This window comes from Tursiops truncatus, chromosome 17 (assembly GCF_011762595.2).
Source record: "Tursiops truncatus isolate mTurTru1 chromosome 17, mTurTru1.mat.Y, whole genome shotgun sequence".
Classification (NCBI taxonomy): domain Eukaryota; kingdom Metazoa; phylum Chordata; class Mammalia; order Artiodactyla; family Delphinidae; genus Tursiops; species Tursiops truncatus.
The window spans coordinates 32,624,349-32,648,703 of record NC_047050.1 but is presented as its reverse complement, the minus strand read 5'-3'; the positions used below and the strand labels follow the sequence as shown (position 1 = coordinate 32,648,703).

Sequence of the window (24,355 nt, the reverse complement as noted above, 5' to 3'; positions counted from 1 at the left end):
TGAATCAAACTTACAAGCTTTTGCACAGCAAAGGAAACCATAAACAAAATGAAAAGACAACCTACAGAATGGGAGAAAATATTTGCAAATGATGCGACCAGCAAGGGCTTAATTTCCAAAATATACAAACAGCTCATACAACTTGATGACAATAAAAGCAAACAACCCAATCAAAAAAATAGGCAGAAGACTTAAAGAGACATTTCTCCAAAGAAGAAATACAGATGGCCAATAGGCACATGAAAAGATGCTCAACACTGCCAATTATTAAAGAAATGCAAATCAAAACTACCATGAGGTACCACCTCACACCAGTCAGAATGGCCACCATTAAAAAGGCTACAAATAACATATGCTGGAGAAGGTGTGGAGAAAAGGGAACCCTCCTACAACACTGTTGGTGGGAATGTAAGTTGGTGCAGCCACTGTGGAAAACAGTATGGAGGTTCCTCAGAAAACTAAAAATAGACCTACCATATGATCCAGCAATCCCACTCCTGGGCGTATATCCAGACCAAACTATAATTCAAAAAGACACATTCACCCTGATCTTCACAGCAGCAATATTAACAATAGCCAAGACATGGAAACAACCTAAATGTCCATCAACAGATGAATGGATAAAGACGATGTGGTACATAGATACAATGAAATACTACTCAGCCATAAAAAAAAGAATGAAATAATGCCATTTGCAGCAGCAACACGGATGCAACTAGAGATTATCATACTAAGCAAAGTAAGTCAGAAAGAGAAAGACAAATACCATGATACCACTTATATGTGGAATCTAAAATATGGCACAAATGAACCTATCTATGAAACAGAAACAGAATCAGAGACATAGAGAATAGACTGGTGGCTGCCAAGGGGGAAGCAGGTGGGAGAGGGATGAACTGGGAGTTTGGGATTAGCAGATGCAAACTGGTATATATAGATTGGCGAAACAACAAGGTCCTACTATATAGCACAGGGAACTATATTCAATATCCTGTGATAAACCATAATGGAAAAGAGTATGAAAAAGAATGTATATACATATGTATAACAGAGTCACTTTGCTGTACAGCAGTAATTAACACAACGCTGTAAACCAAGTATACTTCAATAAAAAATAAGTTAATTAAATTTTTAAAAAGATTAATTCCTTCAGAAGAACAAGTACTACACATTCACAAAAAAAGCACCCTTTGAAAGTTTAAATTTTTGAATTTCTTTGCCACTTCCTTAGTTTTGATCATCTTGGACAATATATTTTTAATCCTGACTTTTAAAAAGAATTGTGTTTCAGTGTTTGCTATCCTTAGAGAGACAGAAACAGATAAGTACAACTAAATACTTGTTTTTCAAAAGTCTCAAAAGTCTAAGGGAAATGAAAGTAATTATATCTTCAAATGATTTTGGGGTATGTTTCTAATTTCATACTTCTGATGCGATTCAAGATTAAAACTGTATTAAGACATTTGAGACATGCCGCATTGGTATTAAATGAATTTAATTTTGTGTAAAGTGGCAGAAATATTTTCTTCAGCAAACATACCTGCAGATGTAAAATCACAACCATAAATCTACAAAAAAGCAAGCTATTGAATGAAATCTGATTGGTTATTTCCCTGCAGTATGGATCTGCTAATAATTTAATTTACTACTTGCTAACAGAAGCCAAAATTTAAATATACATATATACATGTCTGTGTGTATATATCTATCTCTTCAACTTTAAACCATTCATATATACGGACAAGTATACATACACATATATAACAATTGTTCATATATATGAACAATTTAAATTAAAGGAAGTACATCTGGTGGCCTATTTTTTCCCCCCGATTTCTAAAGAACACCATATTCTATTCTAGGCAGTGGAATGTCAATCCACCTTAAGGGTTGTTCAATGAGCATATCTGAGAAACCACTGGTTTAGCCAATGATGTACTTATTGAGGGAGGCCCTAGTGCCACTGTCAAGAGCTTATCCACAGGAGAGATAAGAAGGTACTTGTTTGGTTTGTGAAAAGAAGGAGTAGTGAGGAATGGCAGGTAGCTGCAGGCTGATGACACGTGATGTCCATATATATGTAGAACCAACACACCCATAATTGCACCCATTTTCCATACCCAAATCCAAAGCCTTTATATCATTAATCCCAGGCAAAAATGGTAAGATTCATGTGTGTTACTATCCCACGGCTTCAAGATGCCTCTAAACTCATATGAGTATGTCTTAGTTTTATCAGTGGAGGACAAACCAGGCTTCTATCACCAAGCCCCATTCCATAACAGGCAAACCAGTCCAAGACTTCTCTGAGTGCTGCAGGAGAGTCTATGGAAGGGGCGCTCACTCCACTGTGATGCCTAAAATGCCTTTGCACAGAGCAAACATTCAATACATGCTGAGTGAATGAATGAGTGAACCGGCTCATTTCAGGGAAATTCCATTCAACAGGCTGGCATTCCTTCCTACCCATCTTAACCGTTAAGCTTGCCATCAGACAAAAATTTAATTATAAAACGTTAGAGCTGAGGAAATTTTAGAAACTATCTACTCTCCAGAGGTATACAACTTTAATTTCGTGGTAAAAAGCACTAGGAGTGATTTACGAGTCTATCAGAACTGAGTCCAAATTCCACATCTACCATATTTTGGTGAGCAAATAACTACTTCTGAGGCTCTGTTCCATATATGCATTATGGGATATCATAATAATACATACATTAATTGTATGACTATCAGGGGATGAAATGACACAATCCATTTGCCATGGTCGGCTAAGTAATTTGCCCCAAGTAAGCACTCAAGACATTAGCCAATATTAATAGCGGAGAGATGAAAACAAAACTCTGGGACTGATGCCTACCCTAGTGGCCCCAGTGGTCATAATGACTTTCTTCCATTCAGCCTGCTCTCTTCTCACTAAGACTAAGGAAGAGAAGATGAACAAATTAGGAATAACAATTTGAAAATGGTTTTATACTCCCCGGATGAATGGAATTATAATAAAATGATTCATGAGTTCTGCAGAAATATGATGAGACTTTAGATCTTTATGTTAGTTCTCTACAAAACCAATTGATGGCGCTAAGATGTACCTTCCCACCCAGCCCCATCCTTACCAGGATCAAATATCATTGTAAATGGAAAAGTCAACCACACATAATCAACAAGCTAAGTTACAAGCCAGTGAAGTCTCAGAGCTTTGATAGAGAAAATTCAGATTTATCATTATATGTAAAAATAAGATGATATGAAGAACTCAATCTAAAAAATATTACCTGGAGATCTATAATCTCTACAATAGTGCTATAAAAAGTAAAGAGCTAGAAATCTATTTCGATGGTTTTCCTTGTAAGAAAGCACTTTCTGTATAACTTTTAATGTACTATTGATGAGAACAATTCAACAAAATTCAAATAAATATCTGCAGATGTCCTACGAGAAGAAAAGAACAGAGTTAGATGTGACAGGGGATAACTGGACTTCAGGATGAGTAAGACCCTATACTTGACCTCAATAAATTAACATGAAATACAGTGGATGAGTCATGTACAGAATGTCAGAATTCTAAAAGGCCAAGCTAAGTACCAAAAGGAACACGTGGGGACTCTTAAGAAGGAAATAAAATATTGGTTAGTTGATTACGAAAAGGCAGAAGGGAGTAGGTTCCCTTTGGCTGCTCTTTGAAGAGATTACTTCCTTTCCCCCCTAGTCCTGAGGCTAGGGTGGCATGGGCAATAGAGGAATGTGGGGACTGAGAATCATTTCTACTCTCACCAGAGTGGCTGGAAGCAGATTTTCTTACCCGGATGTAGTAGTATGCTAATATTTAAGGGTTCTTGTGGTCAGAGAGAAGGGTTTGAATACTCCGGCTCCATCTCTTGCTGTGGGTCAAGTTTCTTACGTTTCCAACACCTCGGCGTCTTTATCTGAAAATTGGGGACGATGATAATGTCTCCCACCTGAGTGTGAGAACTATATGATACAGTGCATACGCAGGGCTAAATTTGGTGCCTGGCACACAGAAAGTGCTCAGTACGGCAGGCGAGTGTAGTGACAATAAAGGCAAAGATGACAGGGGTAGTGCCGGTGTTGCTTCTGCCCCCAGAACAGGCTCTGACTGGGAGAGAGTTAAAGCACCTTTGGGTTCATGGGGGCTTATATATAAGCAACGGTTGATCAATGTGAGCTGGTTGTCCAAATGATTATGTGCAATCTAAGAAAAAAATGGGCCTCGGATCTGCTCAGCTACTTAATAATATTAGCAGCGGGAGTAGTCAAAGAAGCTAAATTTTATTACGTGTTTATATGCCAAACAACGTGCTGAACGTTTTAAAAGGATTTACTCACTTATTACAAGGAGGCTATACGCTAGGTCCTGATAATGTTATTCGTCTCTTTCAGATGTTGACTGAGCCTCAGACGGGTTACAAAAGCACCTAAGATCCCATTGTCAGTACATGACAGAAATGAGTTCAAATCCAGCCTGTCTGACTTGTTCTTAATCACTAAGGTATGAAATTAAGCATGTTGCCCTTTGCCTGATTCTCCTTCTGAGGCCTGAATATTTCACTTAGCTCTCTGAGTGCAGAAGAGAGAAAATTCTCTCTCCTTGACGCAACTTGGCATCAATATCCAACTCCCCTTCTCAAAATGGGTTGCTTCAACGAGCAGCAATGAATGTCGGGTCGTGGACCAGTCACCTTGATGACTAAGAGTCAGACACTAGGGAAAGAAAATGCTCTGTGACAAACCTACCCTTGTACAGAAACAAGACAGAAATGGGGGGACAGGGCAAAAGATAATGGAATAAGGCATAGGAAAAATAGCACATGGCATCGTGACAGTAATAATAATAATAGTAGTAGTAGTACTAGTAATAGTAATAATAGACTTCACTATGCTCTAGGCATTGTATTAAGTGCTTGGTGTAAGTGACTTCATGTTAACATTGAAAACAAGTCTATGGGGATGAAATATTATTAACATCATTTTATAGGCAAGAGTATTGAGGTTCAGGTAATCAGGTAAATTGCCCAAGCTCATATGGTTAGCAAGTGGAAAGCAGAGATTTGAACCAGCACCTACACTCCTAACCATTATGCTATAACCATTATGCTGAAGACATAAGAATTCCAATGGTCTTTCCCCATAACCCACTCCTGCACTCCAGACTTAAATAGTCCAAGATCAAGAGAGAGCAAGCTTGGAGTTGCCACTCTTCAGTGAGTGTCAATCATTTCAAAACAGTGTATTTGCTAACAAGATGCACTTCCTGTGATAATCTTCTCAACCAGCTATCAAGAAACAGGAAGCAAAGATTCAAGTAACAGTATGTTCCTACTTACGAGGAAGGTGGGACAGCACAGTTGACACTGGGCTTAACTGTTCTGGAAAACGTGGTCCCAGTAGGCATACACGCTGGTACATTTTCCCCACCTACCAAATACAAAAGAAGTATTTCATTTCCATGTTGCTCTTCAAAGTTCCACCTCATTCGTGCCTGTCATTCATCCTCTGGCCTCTTCCTGTCTCCATTTCTGTACAGAAAGGTGCTGAGTCTCTGCTCTCGGATACGAAAAGGGTGTGTTAGGAGAGGGAGTCATGGTACCTCGATGTCTTTTTTTTTTCATCTTAATTCTATTATGCCAACTCCACTGAACTTAATTAGAGTGAATACAGAATTACACAATTACCCTCTGTTCTATTCTTCAGATGTTATATTTTGATAAAATTTACGACATGCTGCTCTCCCCTTGAACACCAGATGAACACTAGAAATGGATGTGTGTTGACATAAAATCTGTTATAATTACAATTAAAGTACAGCTTACATAATGATAGTGTTAACATAAAATTATAGATGTGTAGAGACAATGTGGTCATGCATTTTTTAGTATAAGTACATGCTTAGACCAATATCTGTTAGCGGAATGAAGATGGAAGAGAATTTTGGTTAAGCCACAAAGGCTGTTTAAGGAGTTGCAGATAGCTAAGGGGAACTCAAAGACCAGTAAGATAACATTTCCCCTGCCATGTTTGCAATTGCAAAGTGAAGGGAAGATGTGAAAGTAAGTACCCCTATGGAAATTACAAGACAAGTACATTTTTTTCCTTGAGTACCTGGGTAAATGCTTAAATTCTAATGTATATCAGTGATGCAAATTTTCAACAGAGTTTGATAAATCATAAAATAATAATTATACATATATGTATATAAAACTGCATGGAACTAGGCAGTTCAGAATTACTTCTAATTAAAGAGGTACCCTATGACAACTAACTTAAACCTTACAAAATATGGTTCCAAGTACCCTACCAGAGTGAAAAGCAGGAGACTGAAAGGTTTAGTGTAAATGTTTGTAGTCATGGTGTCTTAACTAAAACTACTGTGTCACAAATACTATTAAAATAATTGTGACATTTTATTCACTTTTACTGCAAACAACAAAACAAACTATAGGTATTTTTTCATTTCAGGTAATTATTTTAGCTAACAGTTATTAAATGTTTTGAGAAGACAGAGTGCTAATTGCATTACTTCATTTTACCTTTAAAATAGCGCTTCCATGTAATTATTCTTAATATCTCCATTGTATTAAAGTGTATCTCTAGTTTAGACCTTTCTTCAGAACTGCAGACTTGTGTATCCAACTGTGTACTCAGCATCTCTACTTGGATGTCACGAAAACATCTCAAATCTTATACCTCCAAAACTGGTCTTTAATCCCCCAAACGTGCTCTACCCCAAACTTTTTCCATCTTAGGTGACAGTAACCACACCTTTCCAGTTCCCCAGGCCCTAAATCTCGAATTCACCCTTGACCCCCTCTTCCTTTCCATTCTTGCATTCAATCTACCACGAAATGCTGTCACAACCTTCCCAATGTGCCACTTCTGAGAATTACCAGCCGCTAGCAGCCTGGTGCAGGCCACCAACATAGACCTCGAGGATCCTGTAGTCACCTCCCGAGATTCTCCCTGACTCCACTCTCTCCCCACATCCTCAAGACCACAGATAGAGTTATGCTTTTCAAACAAGAGACAGTTCATGCCACACCTCGGCTAAAATCCTGCCCCTGGCTGCCTACATTTAGAGTAAAAGACACAATGCATGTGATGGCCTCCCAGGACTTACCCAATCCATCCCATCACATATCCGACCTCCAGCCCTTCTGCTGTCTCTTCCTCCCCACTGACTAAGTCAGCCAGGGTGGCCTCCTTGATATTCCTCCAAGCTGCCCGGCATATTTCTGCCTTAGAGTTTTGGGACTGGTTATTCTTGCTCCCAGGGAGTGGTCTCCCCATCATACATTCTGACAACTCCCTCACTTCAAGTCTTTGCTCAAATGTCAACTTATAAAATCCACCCTGATTACCCTATTTAAAATCAGAACCTACCTGTACACTCCTCCAGCACTCCCAACCCAAGCCTCTTCAGTGAGCTTCACATCCTTTTCCTTATCCCGTAGCGCCCATCAACCTGTGACAAAGCATAGAATTTATTTATAACATCCATTTCCACACGAGAGTGTAAGGAGGGAGAAAGCATGCAAGAAGGAGCACGCAGGCAAAGGCTCTTGTCTAATTTATTCATTGGTACGTCCAAGCATAGAGAACAGGAAGATGCTTGATAAATAGTCCTGAAAAAGATACAGATGAGGAAACTAGTAGTAAAGCTCAGAAAGTTTAAGTAACTTCCTCAAGGTTCTAGAGCTAGAAGAGGGTCACAGTAGAATTCACACTTGGGGATGTCGAACTTCAAATCTCTTAGCCTCTCTGCTATCTTTTTTTTTTTTTTCTCCTTCTTTGCGGTACGCGGGCTTCTTACTGTTGCAGCCTCTCCCGTTGCGGAGCACAGGCTCCGGACGCACAGGCTCAGCGGCCATGGCTCACAGGCCCAGCCGCTCCGCAGCATGTGGGATCTTCCCGGATCGGGTCACGAACTCTCAACCACTGCGCCACCAGGGAAGCCCCTCCCTGCTATCTTAAGTCCATGCAATTCAGGATTTGTTTTAATCAGTGCCATGGAAATTCTCACTCCACTGAATAGGATCACTAAAGTGTTCTCTGTCTAGATTTATATATATATTTTCCATTTAAACAAAGGAAACAGAAGAGGGGAATTCATCATGGGTTATTGTGGTAGTTTTACAGCAATTTTAGCAATAATGACATTTAAGTAATAGTGATATTTAATGATAGCATAATAATAATAAAATAATAGCTCTTAAATGTATTGAAGACGAATCGCATGCTAAACTCAGTGCTAAAATATTTCCATGTATATTTTGTGCAAAATCCTTATGAATATTCTATCAGATGAGCTTGATGTGTAACTCCACCAGGCATACTTCTCTTATTCCGCTTTCAAAGATAAGGAAATTGATGAGAAGTGTGGTAACCGTTTGATCAAGATGAGACTGGTAATAAGTTGCGAGTATGAATTTAAATTCAGGTCTAACTCCAGAATTTGATTCTCAATCCATACATGAAAATTCTCATAATTCCTTTGATAAGGGTATGTTCTCTCCTGGAAAACATCCCCCATTATGTCTGCCTGTGCTCATACCTTCAGGACACAGTCAAGTTTGAAACATGATAAAAATGTTTAAATAGTGTGCTTTAATAAATGGAAATATCTTCATCTAAACAATAACACAAAAAGGCAGGCTGAGCCCTTTGAAGTGGCTTCGTTGCTATCTTCCATCCAGAACAAGAGAAGGAATCAACAGCTGCAGAGTAAAGAAAGCATGAAACCCAGAGATGGAGGATTCTGTAAATGACCAATTACAAGACTATTAAGCCACACTTTCACAGCAAGAGGCAAAATATTCCATTAAACTGAAAATTCTTCTACCCCTCACTCCAAGGCCCACACAAACATTAATGTTGCATTTATTAGGATGTATTTCCTGTGCTCTATCAACTTGACTTTCAGCAACTGTATTAATACAGTCCTTTCGCTTTGCACATATATCTGAATGATGGATTCCATTACTGGAGTTTTGTAGAAAGAGTGGAGTGAATGAAGTAAAGTTTGGGAAGAGCCATCATAATCCATAATGATGGGCACTGAATCAGGACAAGAAGAAACCTCTCTTCTCATTTATTTGAATGAAAATTCTACTATATATTTATTGCCTCTGTACAGGGCCATCTGTTGAATAATGGAAAACAAGCATCGTTCATTTGGAGGTAGGATTTGTGTGCTCAAGTTTCGATGGGCCTGCAGAATTAATCTTGTTTTAGAAATGAAGTAAAATGTAATTTCTTACTGTAAGTAGATGTGGTTAAGCAACTGGCAACTTTGATGTCTTTAAATCACTGCAGTTTCGGGGTAGGCAAATCTATAATTATTTCAAGCACTTCTTTATTGGTGCAACAATTGAGCAGTGTACATAGTGGTCAACAACCTGGGCATTGTCAGACGACTCTAAGTTTGAATCTAGACTTTGCCACTCACCAGCTATGTGACTTTCAGCTATGAGAATCACTTTCTTCAGCTTTACACTGTGGATTATTATATGCCCTTTGCAGAACTACTGTAAGAACTAAATGTATATGGGCACAGTGGCTCATAGTAAGGGCTCAAATTAGTACTGTGGTCACTACTAGTAGTACTGAATAGAACTTCTATTCTCATAAAGTGGGATATGTGTCCCTTTATCATTGTAATTTCATATCATTTTACTTGTGACCTTATAATTTAATAGCTTGATCCAAGAAACATTTAGCAGTAAATATAATTGAAAGAAGATTACCTGTCAAACATGAAATACTGTAGTATCAAGTGTGCTGGCACAATACTCTTCTCAGATAATTAACCTGTAAAAATATGTTATTGTCTTCTTTTTAATTGAGCACATTGAACATATATATTTACTGTACCAATTGGCGAAAGGTCCATTAATTAATCAGTCTAACTATATGTTGCATAAACGTCTTCTAAACATAATCGTATATGTATTTTATTTGTTGGGAAAATGTGTTTGAGATTGTTCTTTTCTGCCTATTTAAAGTAAGAGGATGAGAAATAGAGTTAGGCTTAATGTACTTTGTACTCCATTATGCCATGAAAATGCTTCTGTGCCCTGGAGACAACAACAAAAGATTTGCTTTAATGACAAGAATCAAGTATGTTCTAAAGCTTCCAGGTAGGAGGCGTATAGGTTGCAGTTTATATCAGAAGTCTTTGCTCTCTCTCTCAACTGCGTCTAGATGGGAAAGATGTGGTCACAAGTTCTTCAAGGTGATATAGTAAATGTTGGAAAAGAGGGGGGTAGGAGGCAGAGTTTTGAATATCTCAAACCTGAGCTAGAAGGATTTTATTTAAAGAAAATAGCGGATATGATTTTTCACTTAAGGAAGCAAACCTGACATTAATGTAGGAAATTAGCTCTTTTAGCTATGATGCTTTCAAATGCACATGGCTGAAAACAAATTCAAAATAGTCAAAGGAAATTTAAAAACAAAAACCAAACAACAACAACAACCTCAACAAACAAGTACTAGAAATTCAGGGATGCAGCCATATTCAGATACAGTTGGATCTGGAAGTTCCAGAGTATCAGCAGGGTTCCAGCTCTCTCTACATCGCTCAGCCCTGCTTACCTCTGCAAGACTTTATTTTACAGAAAGTCTCTTCTTGTGCTGGATGGTCACTGGGAGTCCCAGAGTCATATCTCCCCAGCTTAGAAATTCCAGAGAGAAAAGACAATTCTTCCATTTTGCTCTGAGACAAAAGTCCTGGGGAGGAGTCTGATAGACTTAGCCGAGGTCAGATGCCTACCCATGAGCCAATCACCTGCTTTACTGGAGTTCAGTCCCTGGGCGACTCATCCCCGGGGCCCGTGAGGAGGCAGGATGGCATTATCTGGCAGTTCTCCAAGAAAAGCCTGCTGTTTTTGTAAGATGAAAGGGGAGAGGACATGGTTAATGAAACCTGTATCTGCTTCTGTAAAATCCACAGAATCTTACTCCCTGCCCTGTGTCGATGACCATGCAGTAAGCTGACCCAGGAGGTCATTTTTCCCACAACAGTCTTTACATATATGACTAAGGAACACACTGGTAAAAGAATATGGGAGAAAGTCTGAGTATGACAAGTCAGCTAGACTGATATTAACTAAAAAAGCTGTGTGAAAATATCCTTAAAAAGTTGCCCCCAACTCACTCAAAGTCCAAAGTTGGAGCTGGAAATACAATGTCATGGAGTTTGGATAAGAACAGGTTTTCTCCAAGCTGAACTATGACACAGAGATTAGAGACTTCCAGAAACTATACTTTTTCAAAGAAAAAACATCACATGAGAAAAATGAGGCCTAGAAAAATTAAATGACTTAAGCTAATTAATGGCAGGACTGCGACTAGAGTATACTTTGTGTAATTGGCTATGGTCTTTTTTTTGTTTTGTGTGTTTTTTTGTTATCACTTCAGAACGAGACAAACTTAAAGAAAGGAAACACAACCAAAACTCAGTGGTTGGAAAAGAGATGGATGTGAACGCCCACTTGTTTCTTACGTATAAAGTTACCCCTCGCAGTGTTTTGGAGGAGAAAACGCTGGCTCTTCCCAACGTTGGTTACATACACAAAGATTCCAAAGACAAGACAAGTGCTTTGCAAACAAAGTAACTAGAACCAGCTCAGGCTTCCCCGCGCCGGGTCCTACGTTCCACGGTCAGAACCACCAACTGTATCCCCCCGGGTAACAAGGTGATTCAGGAAAGCTGGCGCCTTCAGAGAAAGGAGAAAACTTAGCCGGGAAGAGAGTCAGGAGGAAACTTGCTCAGCTTCTTGCTGGGGTCTGAAACGATCGCAATAGAGTCCTTAAACCCCTCAGGTTTCCCCAATCAAGCACCCTCGCCTCCAACCTGGGCCACCCCAGATCTGACTATAAGACGACAGAAGTCTGCGGACGCACGAAGAGCTGACCACCCAACGAGAGGGACCAACGCGCGGCCGCGCCCACTCACCCACCGCTCCCCGGGAGACGGGAGACCAGCCCGGGGTCCAAGTCCTGGGAGTGGCCGACTCGCCCCTCTCCGGGCCCGGCTCCAGCTCACCTCGGCGCGGCCCGCCTGGGCGCCGCCATCTTGACCACGAAGGGGGCCTCGCGCCGGAGGCCCCTGAGCGGGCGCCCTGAGCGGAGCCGGAGCGCCGGGGAGGCCCAGGTCGGCGCCCTACGTCCTCCGCGCGCTCGCGCCCCGTCCACGAGCGACGAGAGTCCCGCACGCAGCGCCCGACCCAGGCTTCCGCGGAACCGGCGCCCCGCGCAGCCCGCACCGCGGCTCAGGCGGCGCCGAGGGCGGCCCGGGCGGAAGAGCGGGCGCGGGGCACGCGCTCGGTAACCTGGCAACGCGGAACAACCCGGCGTCGCCGGCGAACCCCAGCCCTCTACCTCTCTCTTGACTTTAAGATTTCACTCTTTTTTCGACAGGCAGGCCCATCTGCAAGCTCCCAAGCTCCAAGTGAAGGCGCCAAAATAATTTTTAAAATGTCAAACAGCAAATGTGCCTTCAACCCCCAGAGCTCCAGTAAAAATACTGTGAGTTGCCCCTGTGGTTCTCAGGTGACCTCTGGCCTCATCCTCCCTGCAGCGCTGCCTCCTCAGGTTCTCTAGTTTAAGCTCAGAGGTAAAGGAAGTGCTTCTGGGTTTTGCTTCCGACAACCCAGGCTCTTCCTGAAAGCATTACCTCAAAGTGAAGGCTGCCCAGAAGCACTTTTGGCCTTGCAAACATCTAGAGGTGGCATACTCGACAGGTGCTAGGGATGCTCAGAGGCTCAGAGGGGCCATACCAGGCTGCAGCTTTAGACAGGCACCCCTCCTTCTGGCACAAACACAAACTTCATACCCCTGGGTGCTGATGTAGTGACAGCTTGAATCTCACAAGGAGTCCCCTCCAGAAACCCAACATGCTTCAGGAAAGGCACTTGAGAGGGAGCCGACTTTTTAGCTACGGGGAGCATAAGGGTCAGCCAGAACATCTGGAGAAGGGACTAACTGAGCTTGGGTCCTACCAGGCAGGGAGAGAGCTGTGCATTAGGAAAGGATCACTTCAAGACAGAGAGGAACAAAAAACCTGGAGATAGGGGTAGAGAAGGAAAAGAGAGGCAGAAATTGAAAGGGAGAACATAAAAACAGAGAGACAAAAAAAAAAAAAAAAAGCAGGGAGAAAGAGACACAAGGAGAGAGACACACAGGAAGAAAGACAGAGAAACAAGAGAACCCATAGTGACGCAGACCCTGAAACTCAATTTCTTCATCCAGAAGCCATCCATCTATACCCAGGGCGGCACAGGAGCCGTGGGGCCGAGGCTGCGGGAGCAGGCGGTGAGAGAGCACTGCAGCACGGCCCACCGCTCAGCGGGCCCGATCCGCCGTCCTCGCATCTTCCGCCGTTGCCCGCCTGCACCCGGAGCTAGAGGACCGCCCAGCCTTGCTCAGCGCACCCTACTGCCTCCCTCCAGGCGCCTTCTTGTCTGGCTCTGAGAATCGTCCTCAAAACCCAGGATTGGGGTTGGGGGCTGCGTTAGAGAGGTCGTGGGAAAGGATGGGCACAGAGTGGGTGCAGAAAAAGCGACTGTGTTTCGCAGTTAGCATGAGCTCACCTCCGGGCTCTGAGCTGGCAGGAGTAGAAAGCTGATCGCCCGGCTCCTGCCAGTGGCCGGATCGCAAAGGCAGTTTAGACGGTGCAAACAACTGCCCAGAGCAAATCACCTGGGGGCACGTCTGCGGGTGGCTTCTCCCCGCTTGAGGACAGTCCCCACGCCTTCCGCCCCATGCCCTCGCAGAGATAGGTGACAGGTCGGGAAATCCAACCCGAGCGAAATGGGCAATTCACGTCCAAATGTAGGTGAAGACTTAGCCTTCGGTTTAAGAACTGCCTCCCTAAGCTCTTCTCGAAATTTTCCAAGGCAGCTGCAGCTTGTCGGGCGGCTTGGGGCAGGGAAGCTGGGGAGTTGAGAAATGCCTAGTTTCTAGGCGTCTTCTCATCTTTCATATTCTTTGCGCCTAAGTGGCTCTCACAGGAGCCCGGCACTTTTACAAGCCTGTTTTGGAACCATATTTCACTCGAATGCAAACCCATTTAAATCATCGCCTTGTTTTTCGGAGACTGTTTCTTGTCAATGGGGCCATAAATCCAGAATGTCAAGCCGGATGGAGTGGAGCGCGGACAGGGGAGAGATGGAAGGGAAAGGAATCAAGCAGGGCAAGTACCTCCTCGGGTGAGGTGGGAGGGATTCGGCAGGATCTCCAGGGTGGAAATGAGCGAAGGCTGACCAGACCCCGCACCCCTGGAGTCCAAGCCAGCCTTCAGGATAAAGAGCGCGGGGAGCTACGGCGCGCTCTGCCCCGGAGGGAGCGCCCCCCTACCTGGAAAAGCCTCAGGATGTTGGCTACCATGATGGAGACCGAACTCCCCGAAGCCCCAATCACTCCAACTACTTTCTCGGGCTTGACGAAAACCGGAGGCTCGCCGTTGGTGCAGCGCACTTCGGAGGTGTCCTTCTGGATGAGCGCCTGGACGAAAGTGAGCGACTGTTCGAGCGCATAAGTGTCCCTGGAACAAGTGTCCAGGATCCGCGCTCCCAGCGTCACGTTGGGCAGCAGGTTGGGATCGCTGTTGATCTGGTCCAGGGCGTAGAGCATCGCTTCCAGCCTGTGGATCCCGTTCTCCCTCTTGATGTCGCCGCAGGGCACTCCGCTGGGACCCTTCGCGTGCACCGGGAACAGCCCCCCGAGGGTGACGTCCCCCTCGATCCGAATGGAGTGCGGGGCGTACATCTCCTGGCCGCGCGCCGCCGCCGCCAGCGCGCACAGAAGCACCTCCAGCACGCAGCAGGGAAACTTCATCAAAGTCAGGGCGCGTAGCAGCTTCCCCAGCTGGACCATGCTGCTCCCGCGGCTGCGGTGGTGGCGGCGGCACTCGAGGGGACGGTGGCGGGCTCGCCGGAGTCCTGGCCCCTTGGGGTGAGCTCCTCCGGGGAAGCCCAGGGTCTCCTGCGGGCGAGGAGGGTAGGGGCGCCCGGGGAAGGGCAGTCGGCGAGGGTGGGGGGTCCCGCGGCGCCTGCCAGCTTGGGGCGCCGTGCGCTCTTGGGTTCCCCGGCCAGCGCGCCGCGCTCGAGCTCGCGCTCGGTGGCTTGCAGCTCGAGCTCTTCAACAGCCCAGCACTGGGGAGAGAGCGAGGATGGCTATCGCTTTAAATGCGCCTTCGGCTCCCTCTCCTCCTCCGCCCACTCCCTCCCACCCTCGCTCGCTCTCAGGCTCTCCCCACCCGTCCCAGCGCCCACCCTCCCCACGGTTTTGCATCATCACGCAGGGAGGGGCTGCGTGCTGAGGTAAGGGGGGTGGGAATGGGTGGGCGGCTGTGGGGGGGGAGTACCTCCGATTCGGAGTTTCGAGGTCGCCAGGGAATCTGGGTATTGCAGGTTCGCAGGCGAAGGCTGAGCTCCTGCTTCGGTCTCACTGTAGAAGCCGCTCGCTCGCCCGCCTGCACCCACACGCACATTCTAGGCACAGGGTGGCATCAGCCCCGGACAGGGCGGTTCTAGCTGGGGCTGACTGCTTCCAACCCTGAGGTCCGGAGCCGGGACTGTCAGCGCCGGGAGAATGCGAGGTAGTCGAAGGTGATGCCGCCAAGCATGAAGGGTAGTAGGGAGACTCCAGTCTGTACTGCTAATTCGTCTGTGCCAGTTTTTCCTAAGAAAAACACACATACACACAGGAGGCTGATTGATGACCTAAAGAACCTTTACGCAGAGACTTCTCCGGGGGCCAGGCACTGGGCTAGCCTGTAGGGAAAGACGCCAACAAGAAATGCTGGGAATGGAAATGCATCTTTGGTCTTCAGGGGTTACTGTGGCCGGAGCCGGATGAAGTAACCCTGGTCTCCAGTAAATCTGTGGCGGATTCGCTCCTTTTCTTCCTTTCATCGCAAGAGATGGAACAACTGAGAACTCTGCAGAGCGCACTTTCTTCTCTGGCGCTGACAGGTGTAAGGCTCCCTCCTGGCCATTTCCAGAGATGCTTTTGGGCTGATGTCAGGTTCCTCCGGCAGGAAATAGCAAGAAAGACGTGGCAGTAGGAGGAGCAGACAGAAATCTCCCCATCAATCCAGTGATCCAGTGATCCATTCTTCTTTTTTTTTTTCTGGCTGAAGATTTGGGGGGGTTGGGGAGTGGAATCAGGATGCCAGAGCAGGTTGTAGTGCAGTTAGGAAGCTGTTTTTCAAAGGTGTCCCCTCCTGCAGGTCCAGCCCAAACTTGGCCCATTAAAGCAACAAGTGGCCCTAGTTCCTACACAAGGAAGGGCAATGTATCTGCCCTTGGTGCCCACGTGTACTGCTTATGGTGGTCTCTACTCTTGCTGAGCCTTTCTGTTGGAGTGCAGCGAAACTCTCTTATACAGAATTGAGGGCGCAGAGAAAACCAAGACAAGACTATACTTTCTGTTGTAATGTTAGTGTACTAAAGAAAAATGTCCTTGCACACAAACAAAACAACACACACACACACCCCTAAAAAGTCAGAAGTTGGGAAGTTGGTTGTCTCTTCCACCAACCAACTGTCTGACCTTGGCACTTCTGTTCCTGTGCCTGAGTTTTACTTTGCCCATCTGTAAAATGATGACATTGAACTGAATGTTTTACACGTTAACTTTTAGCTTTCAAATCCTCTGTTGAAATAGGTCATGCGCCTTTGGCCATGGTGTTCTTTTTAGACCAATATCCTCTGTTGCTTTATGTGTAGGGCACCCGTTTTTTGATACCCAAACAACACTTCAAACATTTCCTGGTACAGAGGATTTTATTATTTTTCTTGTTGACCACCCATTTATCTTCCTTCTAGGGAGAGTCCAGTCCATCATTTTCTTTTCAGACATGCCCCTCCTCCAGGTTTCAATACTTAAGGTTTGAGGAGGAAAAAAACCTTCTGGCTACAGTGTTCAAGAAGGGAATAGAGGCTAACAAGAGTTATGCAGGGCTAATCCCTGGACTTCCTGCTGGAGTAACGAGGTTGATGACATAGGGTTACCACTGTCCAATAGACAATCCGTGCCGGAGTTAAAAGAAAAAAGAGCCTCCTTCCTCTAAATGCTTTATGTATATCTTTTGGACAATGTTACACTATTTGATTTTGTAAAAACATACCATTTTACTGCCATCTTCAAGAAAAGTGATGTAAAAACTATGCGAAGCTACCCCTGTATACAATGTGATCATCCGTCACTCATAGATGTGATGCCCTGCTATATAAGTGCACACCTTGTGCAACCTTATGCTGTGATGCGCCCGCCCCTTCCAGCCAGCCCTGGAGCTGCGAGCGTATAAGCCCGCAGCTGTGCCAGAAGCTCCCACATAAACAGGGAAATATTTGGATCCCATAATGAGAAATACCAGAGAGGAGAAAAGGCAGAGAGAAGAAGGGGTGGGGAAGAGAGAAAGGGACCTGGTTAGAACATGTGAACTCCTGGATCCACAGGTGCCTGAAAGATTGCCTCTTTTTTTTCAATTATATAGTATTTTATTCTGTTGTTTGAAGTCAAAATATCCTCTTGTAACTCACCTATTCTGCTATTCAATACCTTGGATCAAAAAGGCTGGAACAAGTGAAATAGATATCCTGGCTAAGGCAGCATTAGCTAGTTTGGAAAGGGGGAAAGAAGCAAAACAATAGAAAGGCATCCTTGGGAACACAAATACTGTGATCCTAGTATTTAGGCATCAGTACCTGAGGCTATATTTGATAGAGACTGTATCCTTATTTAGTTTTTAATTTAAGGCTATTTAGTAGGCATTTGGTGCCAAAAAGTATATTTGAAGAGCTGTGTTACAAGTAATAACACTTGATTTTTCACCTGCCCATGTGAAGATCTATGTTCTCCTCTTCCATTTCCAGGTCACAGCTTGCAATTGCTCAACAAATAGTTCTTGGCTGACTGTTGAATGTTGCCTTATTCTGTGTTCTCTCTCTTTGCTCTCCTCATTCTCCCCAAACATCTGGCAGCAATCATTATCTTCTTTTTGTTGCAGTCATCTGTGTGCATGTTTTATTTCCCTTGCTAAGCTGGAAGATCCTTGAGGGTAAGGGGCTAGGTATTATAAGGGGCTAGGTATTATTTATCTTTTTACCTCGGACAATGTTCAGAATGGTGTTTTGTACCTAAGAAGCACTCATGTGTTGAATGAATCAGAATTGGTTTGCCATTCCCCACTGCCTTTATCTCAGAATAACAGAAACATAAAGTGGGCAGAGCAGAAACGACGGCAAATAAATTGTCCTCTTAGTCGCAGAATGCAGTTTCTAGAACTTAAAGAATAATTAGTCGATTTTGAAATAATTTTGTTTACAAAAATTTCATAAGATTGAAATACTCTAACCTTAAAGCTCTCGATCAACTCTAAAGGAAGGCTTTAATTGGCTCTTCCTGAGTCAAGTGTTTATTCCTGGGCCGATAACTGGGGCCATTGTCATAATAGAAAGTGTGATTTGTTACCAGAGAAAGAGGAAAGTGACGCTGGGCTTGCAAGATATTTATATCTTCAGCCAGAGTGCATAGGATCTGGAACTTAATTGGTGACGCAGTATTTGTTTGAGATTATATGAATGAAAAATCTTTGTGTAAGAGTGATTAATCTAAAACTTGGCCAGTCATTGTCCTAGTGTCATATTAAATTGCAGGAGAATCTAGTTTTAGGCACAAAGATCATAATATAAAATGTGTTTCCAGGCTTGGTTCTGTGTAGTCAGTAATCTATACTCACCCACTCATTAATAAAAATGAAAGTTAAGGACTCAGTCCTATCTTATATGTTTTAGCATTGTATTTTGCTAACAATGTCAGTTTTCTTTTCTTTGTTCTCCCCTGTCCATCATCTTCTGCAGAAATGTCTCCACTTTCAATTCCCTGTCTATTTAAATCCAATTTGTAATTTATAAAATTGTCCTCCTTAAGGGCTGCTGCTTCTGCCACAGTAATGTACTCTGGCCATTATTATACTCTTCCATCTTTCATGGAGGTCTCCATCCATAGGTTTTGTTTTCATAGCTTTTTTTGTTTTGGCGGTACGCGGGCCTCTCACTGTTGTGGCCTCGCCCAATGCGGAGCACAGGCTCCTTATGCGCAGGCTCAGCGGCCATGGCTCACGGGCCCAGCCGCTCCGCGGCATGTGGCATCTTCCCGGACTGGGGCACGAACCCATGTCCCCTGCATCGGCAGGGGGACTTTCAACCACTGCGCCACCAGGGAAGCCCTATACTTACGATTTTATATTTGCTTATTTACTTTTGTCTCCCCCTCAGCTCAAGAGAGACTATATTCATCTGTGTTAATCACTGCTGTGTTTCCTGAACATGCCTCTAAATCATACTGAAGAATGGTGCCTGAACTTTGTAAGAGATCAATCAATTTTCTTGGCTGGATGAAGAAATGTGTTCATAAATTAATGAACAGATCTTCGGGGCTTCTGACTTGAGGACTAATGGGAAGAGGATGGCAAATGGTTGGGACAGGGTACTGCAAGAAGTAGTATTTGGAGTACTCTGATAGCTATCCTAACAGATAAGATTGTGTTCATTAAGTAGTTCTAATGAGAGAGCTGGGAACTAGGGACACACAGCATTAAGGTTTTTGTAATGCATTCTGTAGAGTTTCTTTTTAAGTCTGTACAAATATCATTGAAAATATATGCATACAAATACACCTCTGTTACTTTACTCAGCGCTTTACGAGAGCCCCTCAAGGAAGGGGTAGTAGCAACTCTCAGTATCCTTCCTTTATGATGAGCTTAATTTATTCAAAGTTACATCATAATTTATTTGTAACTGTGAAACTAGACTTAGTTATTGAATAGACCCTCCCTAGAAACGTATGACATTAATAAAACCAACAAAACTTTGTTCAGTTTCCAATGATAGACACACTACAGACTCAATTATGGGCCATCCAGTTTAATGAAGGGAAGAAATGATTTAACAAATATAGAGCAAACAGAATATGAAGTTTTATCCACCATTAATATTAGTAACAGATAGTGTGGGCTCCAATGCCTTCAAGATAGCTTGAGACCATCATCTCTGTGTCATGGGCAGGGGGATGTTCAGCCAGGATATCTTTCACTGTCACTGAGAAAAATTTCCATAAGATATAATGATACCTACTGAAACTGATATGGGCATTTGGGTAATAAGGAATCCATTAGCATATTTTTCCGGAAGCCTTGACTACAAAATGAAGGACAGTAGATTTGGACACTTTCAGCATGAAGAAGTTGTTTGGATATTCATCCTTATGCCTAATGAAATAAGCTTATTTCATCGCTGCAGCTTCCCATATACCATTTTCCCACCTCTGTTTTATGTTTGGAAAGACTTTTAGAAATTGAAAGTCAAGTTTAAAAGTGAGTGACAACTTAAATGATATATGGAATATTTTGCCTGACTTACAAGAGCATGCAGAATTAAATATGACCAGTTCAAATGTTTATTTTCACGTGTATGTTGAGGTGGAGTTTTCAAGGTGCCAGAAATGAGAATTCACCTTCCAGTGTGTGTTACCAGTTCTGTTCATTGCACAAAATCATCTTCATAAAACATAGTGTTTTCTATGTACCTGGTATATATCTCAATTAGTTTGAAGAATTTCTCAGATACCTCTTAATATGTAGTGCTCCAATTCCAATCTTGCCATGTCCTGTACCAGTGACACAGCACACAGGAGTTTTATTTCTCTTTATTTCTCTGGGTTGTTCAGAACCCAATGAAAGAACAATGGAATGGGATCCAAGAGATCAGGGTTCTTGTCCCAGATTTACCATAAAATAATTGTGTCCTCTTGGGAAAATTATAGTCATTCTAGGTCCCTTTTCTTTACTTTGACAGAGCTGCACTAGATGACCCCAAATAATATAGCACTCTTTCAGTAGTAGCTTAGATGTTATTCGTATTCTGAAACAAATGAAGACAATGACACATGGAGCTGTGCAACATCTCTGTAACTCTGTTGTCTTAGAGTTGCCTCCATTTTACAGATGATAAGATGACTGTGCATAGAAGTAGATGTTTGGAACCAGCGGTTCCAAAGTAAGTGGAGGTAAACCGCAAATTTCCTTCCTTCCTGAAGCTCACTTAGCCAAAACATAGGCTTCTGAATATTAAGCTGTAAAGCATATTATCAGTACATTTTAAAAGAAGCTATTCTTCTAGGATTTCCAATTAATAGCAGGAGGTTTTGAAATTCTTAAAGATCATCTAATTTTGTGAGATTTACAGTTCTATTTTCCTGTCAAGCAAGTTGTATTAGTGCCAGACAGTCATCTGAGCTTCTGGATGCTTCTCTGAACCTCTTGAAGTTTTCTTCTTGCTATCTGAAATTCATGCCAGATAAGCCTTTTTCTAGAGTGTATGTACAGACTTGTGTATTTTTATATAGGAAAGCGATGCAGTGAGTCAAGTCGGGGTTAAGCCCTCATTCTCAGAGTGGTATTGAGCTCCTGGTGAAATATAATCATCATTTCCTCAGAATCGAAAAGCAGTTATCTCAGGTGTATAATCCCATTAACTATTTATACATTTACGTATGATACATGGATTTATTGTACCTACGAGGTGTGTTCTCTTTGGGAAGTACAAAGCTCTTAGAGACATAGGTTGTTCATTTTTTGCTTTCCCACAAATACTGTGACCCTTTGAGCAGGAAGGTCTATATTTTACTAACATCTAGAACCAGCAGTTAACACGGTGTCTAAGATGTAGTCAATAAATATGAAATAGATAAATGAACACAGTTTTATGTAAGGGCCAGGACATGGACAAATAGAAATTTTTCATTTTCAGTCACAAAGCAACAACAGACATAAAAATGATACCGACAACAAGTGCTACGGTCATTCAAAGAAGGCATAGAATAGATAGAAGGATCTCCTCTATGGCACAGGGAACTATACTCAATATTTTGTAATAACATCTGTATGGGGCACCTGCTCCACACCAGGCCCTATGACAGGTGCTTACATACTTTCCCTCTCCCCCATCCTATGGGGAAAGTACCTCTGCTATAGATTTAACATTTGCCTCCCCCAAAATTCATATGTTGAAATCCTAACCCCCAAAGTGATGGTATCAGGAGGTGTGGCATTTGGGAGGTGATAAGGTCATGAGGGTAGAGCCCTCATGAACAAAATTAGTGCCCTCATAAAGGAGACCCCGCAGAGGTCCCTCGACCTTTCTGCCATGGGAGGTTACAGAGAAAACACGCCAACTGTGACCCAGGAAGAGGATACTCACCGGACTGTGAATCTGCTCGCACCCTGATCTTAGACTTCCAACCTCCAGAACTATGAGAAATAAATTTCTGTTTTTCATAAGCTACCCAGACTCTGGTATTTTGTTATAGCAGTCCAAATGGATTACGATCACCTCTGTCCTTAGGTTTCAGACCCAGAAACTCAACTTTGTAGAGGTTACGAGGACCCTAAAGCCACTCAACCAGGCAGAGGCAGATTTGAAATTTAAATCTCCAATTCCACATGTAAGTCTATCAGACCCTGTCTCCAGACATGATGTCATGAACAAGAGCTAATGCAACAAAGAGTTTACATGCAGCAAAACAATTAGCAAACAAAGTAAGAATATAGTAGACCGACTGTTTTGGTCACCCAATAGCCATTCACCACTCTTCCAGTTGAACAGAAGCCATGCCCCGTGGGCACATTCAGCCCTGCTGTTTTCACTTCCCAGATTTGAGGGGTAGGAAATTATTATCCCTCCTGGCCATCGGCACCCTGACCTCTACCACCCACCTGGCCAGCTTCAAGAACAGCTGGATCCACCTGTTCAAATGAAACAGGTCTGCTCTCTGTGGTGTTGGCTTCTAGTTCAAGCAGCTCTCCCCACATGATAGCAAAGCTGGCTCCCAGCGGTTGCAAGCATGAATCCTACAAGCCTAGCAGTCCCAACAGATACCTTTTAAGTATTTTTCCCCCAAAGCTCCAGTTAAAAGTCCTAGGCTGATTCCAATTTGACCTGCTCTGGACAAACATTTTCTTTAGAACCAAGAAGGCTGCCAGACAAAATACAGGATGCCCGCCTCGTTAAAGCTGAACTTCAGATAAACAGTAATTTTTTTAGTAGAAGTATGTTGCATGCAATGTTGAAGACACCCTAAAAAGTCGTGGTTTTCATCTGCGGTTCAGCTTTAACTGAGCGCCCCGTGTGGGCTTTGCCGGCTGTGGTGGGCGCCGAGCGGGGTTGGCGGGGACGGGGGGTGGGGGGGGGGGTGGGGTGGACTGTGGCCCGAGCCGGTTTGCACACCCAGCCCACAGCATGCAGGGAGAGAGGGGCAGCCTCGTCTCCGCTGCAGGAGCTGAGACGGGGAGAAGGGGAGCGCCCCAAAAGGAAACCAGCTGCCCCTCCCAGGAGAGAGGAGATGGCTGTTCAGCAGCCAGAGACAGCAGAGGAGCCCGAGCACAGAAGCGGCGGCCTCTGAAGACGCGGTGCACATATTTCTGGTGGGCGAGGGGCACGCGGGCCGGTCCGTGGGAAAGAGGGGAGCCCGCGCCGGCCCCTCCACCTCCCGAGCCTGTGCGTTTCCCTAAAAGAGCAGCAGCTGTGCAAACTGACCGTTCACAGTTGTGATAAATCGCCTTAGGAAAGCACTTCGATTAAAGTCACATCTAAATAGAACGCAAGAAGTCATCCCTGAACAAATCAATTGCGAGAGGGGCAGCTCTGGGCGCGCACCCACCCCGCTGCTGTTTTGCTTTCCCCGCAGGACGAGGGCCGCTCACTGGGTCGCGGGGACAGCGCGCTGTCTCAGCTGGGGAAGAGGCGCTTCCTCGGGACACATGCAAAACCCAAAGTGTGAAAGGAGGCCTTTATTCCATTCCTTTGGGGGATTTCTTAATGACGTAAAGCCCAACTTGGTTTTAGATCTGCCCGTCGTTTCCATGACAGAACCTTCCTGGGGGGTCCACCAGCAGCGGGGTGGCCAGGCGCCACAGGGCTGTGCTCTCCTTCCCGAGCCAGTTCATCTCCATCTGTAGCATTTTCAGAGAAACTCTCGGATAGGTTTTCTCCAACAGGTTCTTTTTCCTTCAGTTTATAAAGTCATTCTCCTGCACAAAATGAACGGCCTGAAGACATCACTGAGCCTCTTTTTCTCCCAGGGTCAGGGCCAGCACGGCCCCCAGACCACAGGGGCGCAGGACCTCACAATGGGCTTCAGGCCTTCCCCTCCCCTTCCGCCCCTCCCACCCTGCCCTACCCCTCCCCTCCTCCTCTGCAGAAATCACATCCCTTTCTCCAGACTCCCCACTTCAGCTTGAATTCCAGCAGATCTTTACCCTGCCAGTTAG

General features: G+C 44.1%; 1 protein-coding gene, 1 long non-coding RNA gene and 1 pseudogene across 3 annotated transcripts in view; all 3 read right to left on the bottom strand.

The window, feature by feature from the left end:
• LOC117308645 (ferritin light chain pseudogene) overlaps positions 1–7,305 on the bottom strand; it is a 119,887-nt pseudogene extending 112,582 nt beyond the window's left edge.
• The window catches only part of LOC117308644 (uncharacterized), a 129,239-nt gene that overhangs the window by 93,224 nt on the left and 11,660 nt on the right, over positions 1–24,355 (bottom strand). Inside the window, exons 2-5 of the mRNA XM_033842864.2 lie at positions 15,861–15,928; positions 14,377–15,157; positions 7,399–7,480; positions 5,346–5,436 (exon numbers count right to left, since the gene is read on the bottom strand). Coding sequence (XP_033698755.2) covers positions 7,445–7,480; positions 14,377–15,157; positions 15,861–15,928 — 885 coding nt within the window. The 3' untranslated portion in view covers positions 5,346–5,436; positions 7,399–7,444. The remainder of the gene's footprint in view (positions 1–5,345; positions 5,437–7,398; positions 7,481–14,376; positions 15,158–15,860; positions 15,929–24,355) is intronic.
• Positions 8,603–12,660, bottom strand: LOC117308725 (uncharacterized). Of its 2 annotated transcripts, none has more exons than XR_012327249.1 (4): positions 11,975–12,660; positions 10,790–10,898; positions 9,762–9,825; positions 8,603–8,732 (listed from the first exon to the last, which is right to left on the bottom strand). It is a non-coding gene; the product is annotated as an uncharacterized lncRNA (long non-coding RNA). The 2 variants fall into 2 exon arrangements; XR_012327248.1 differs by having other exon boundaries at positions 10,805–10,898; positions 11,975–12,653.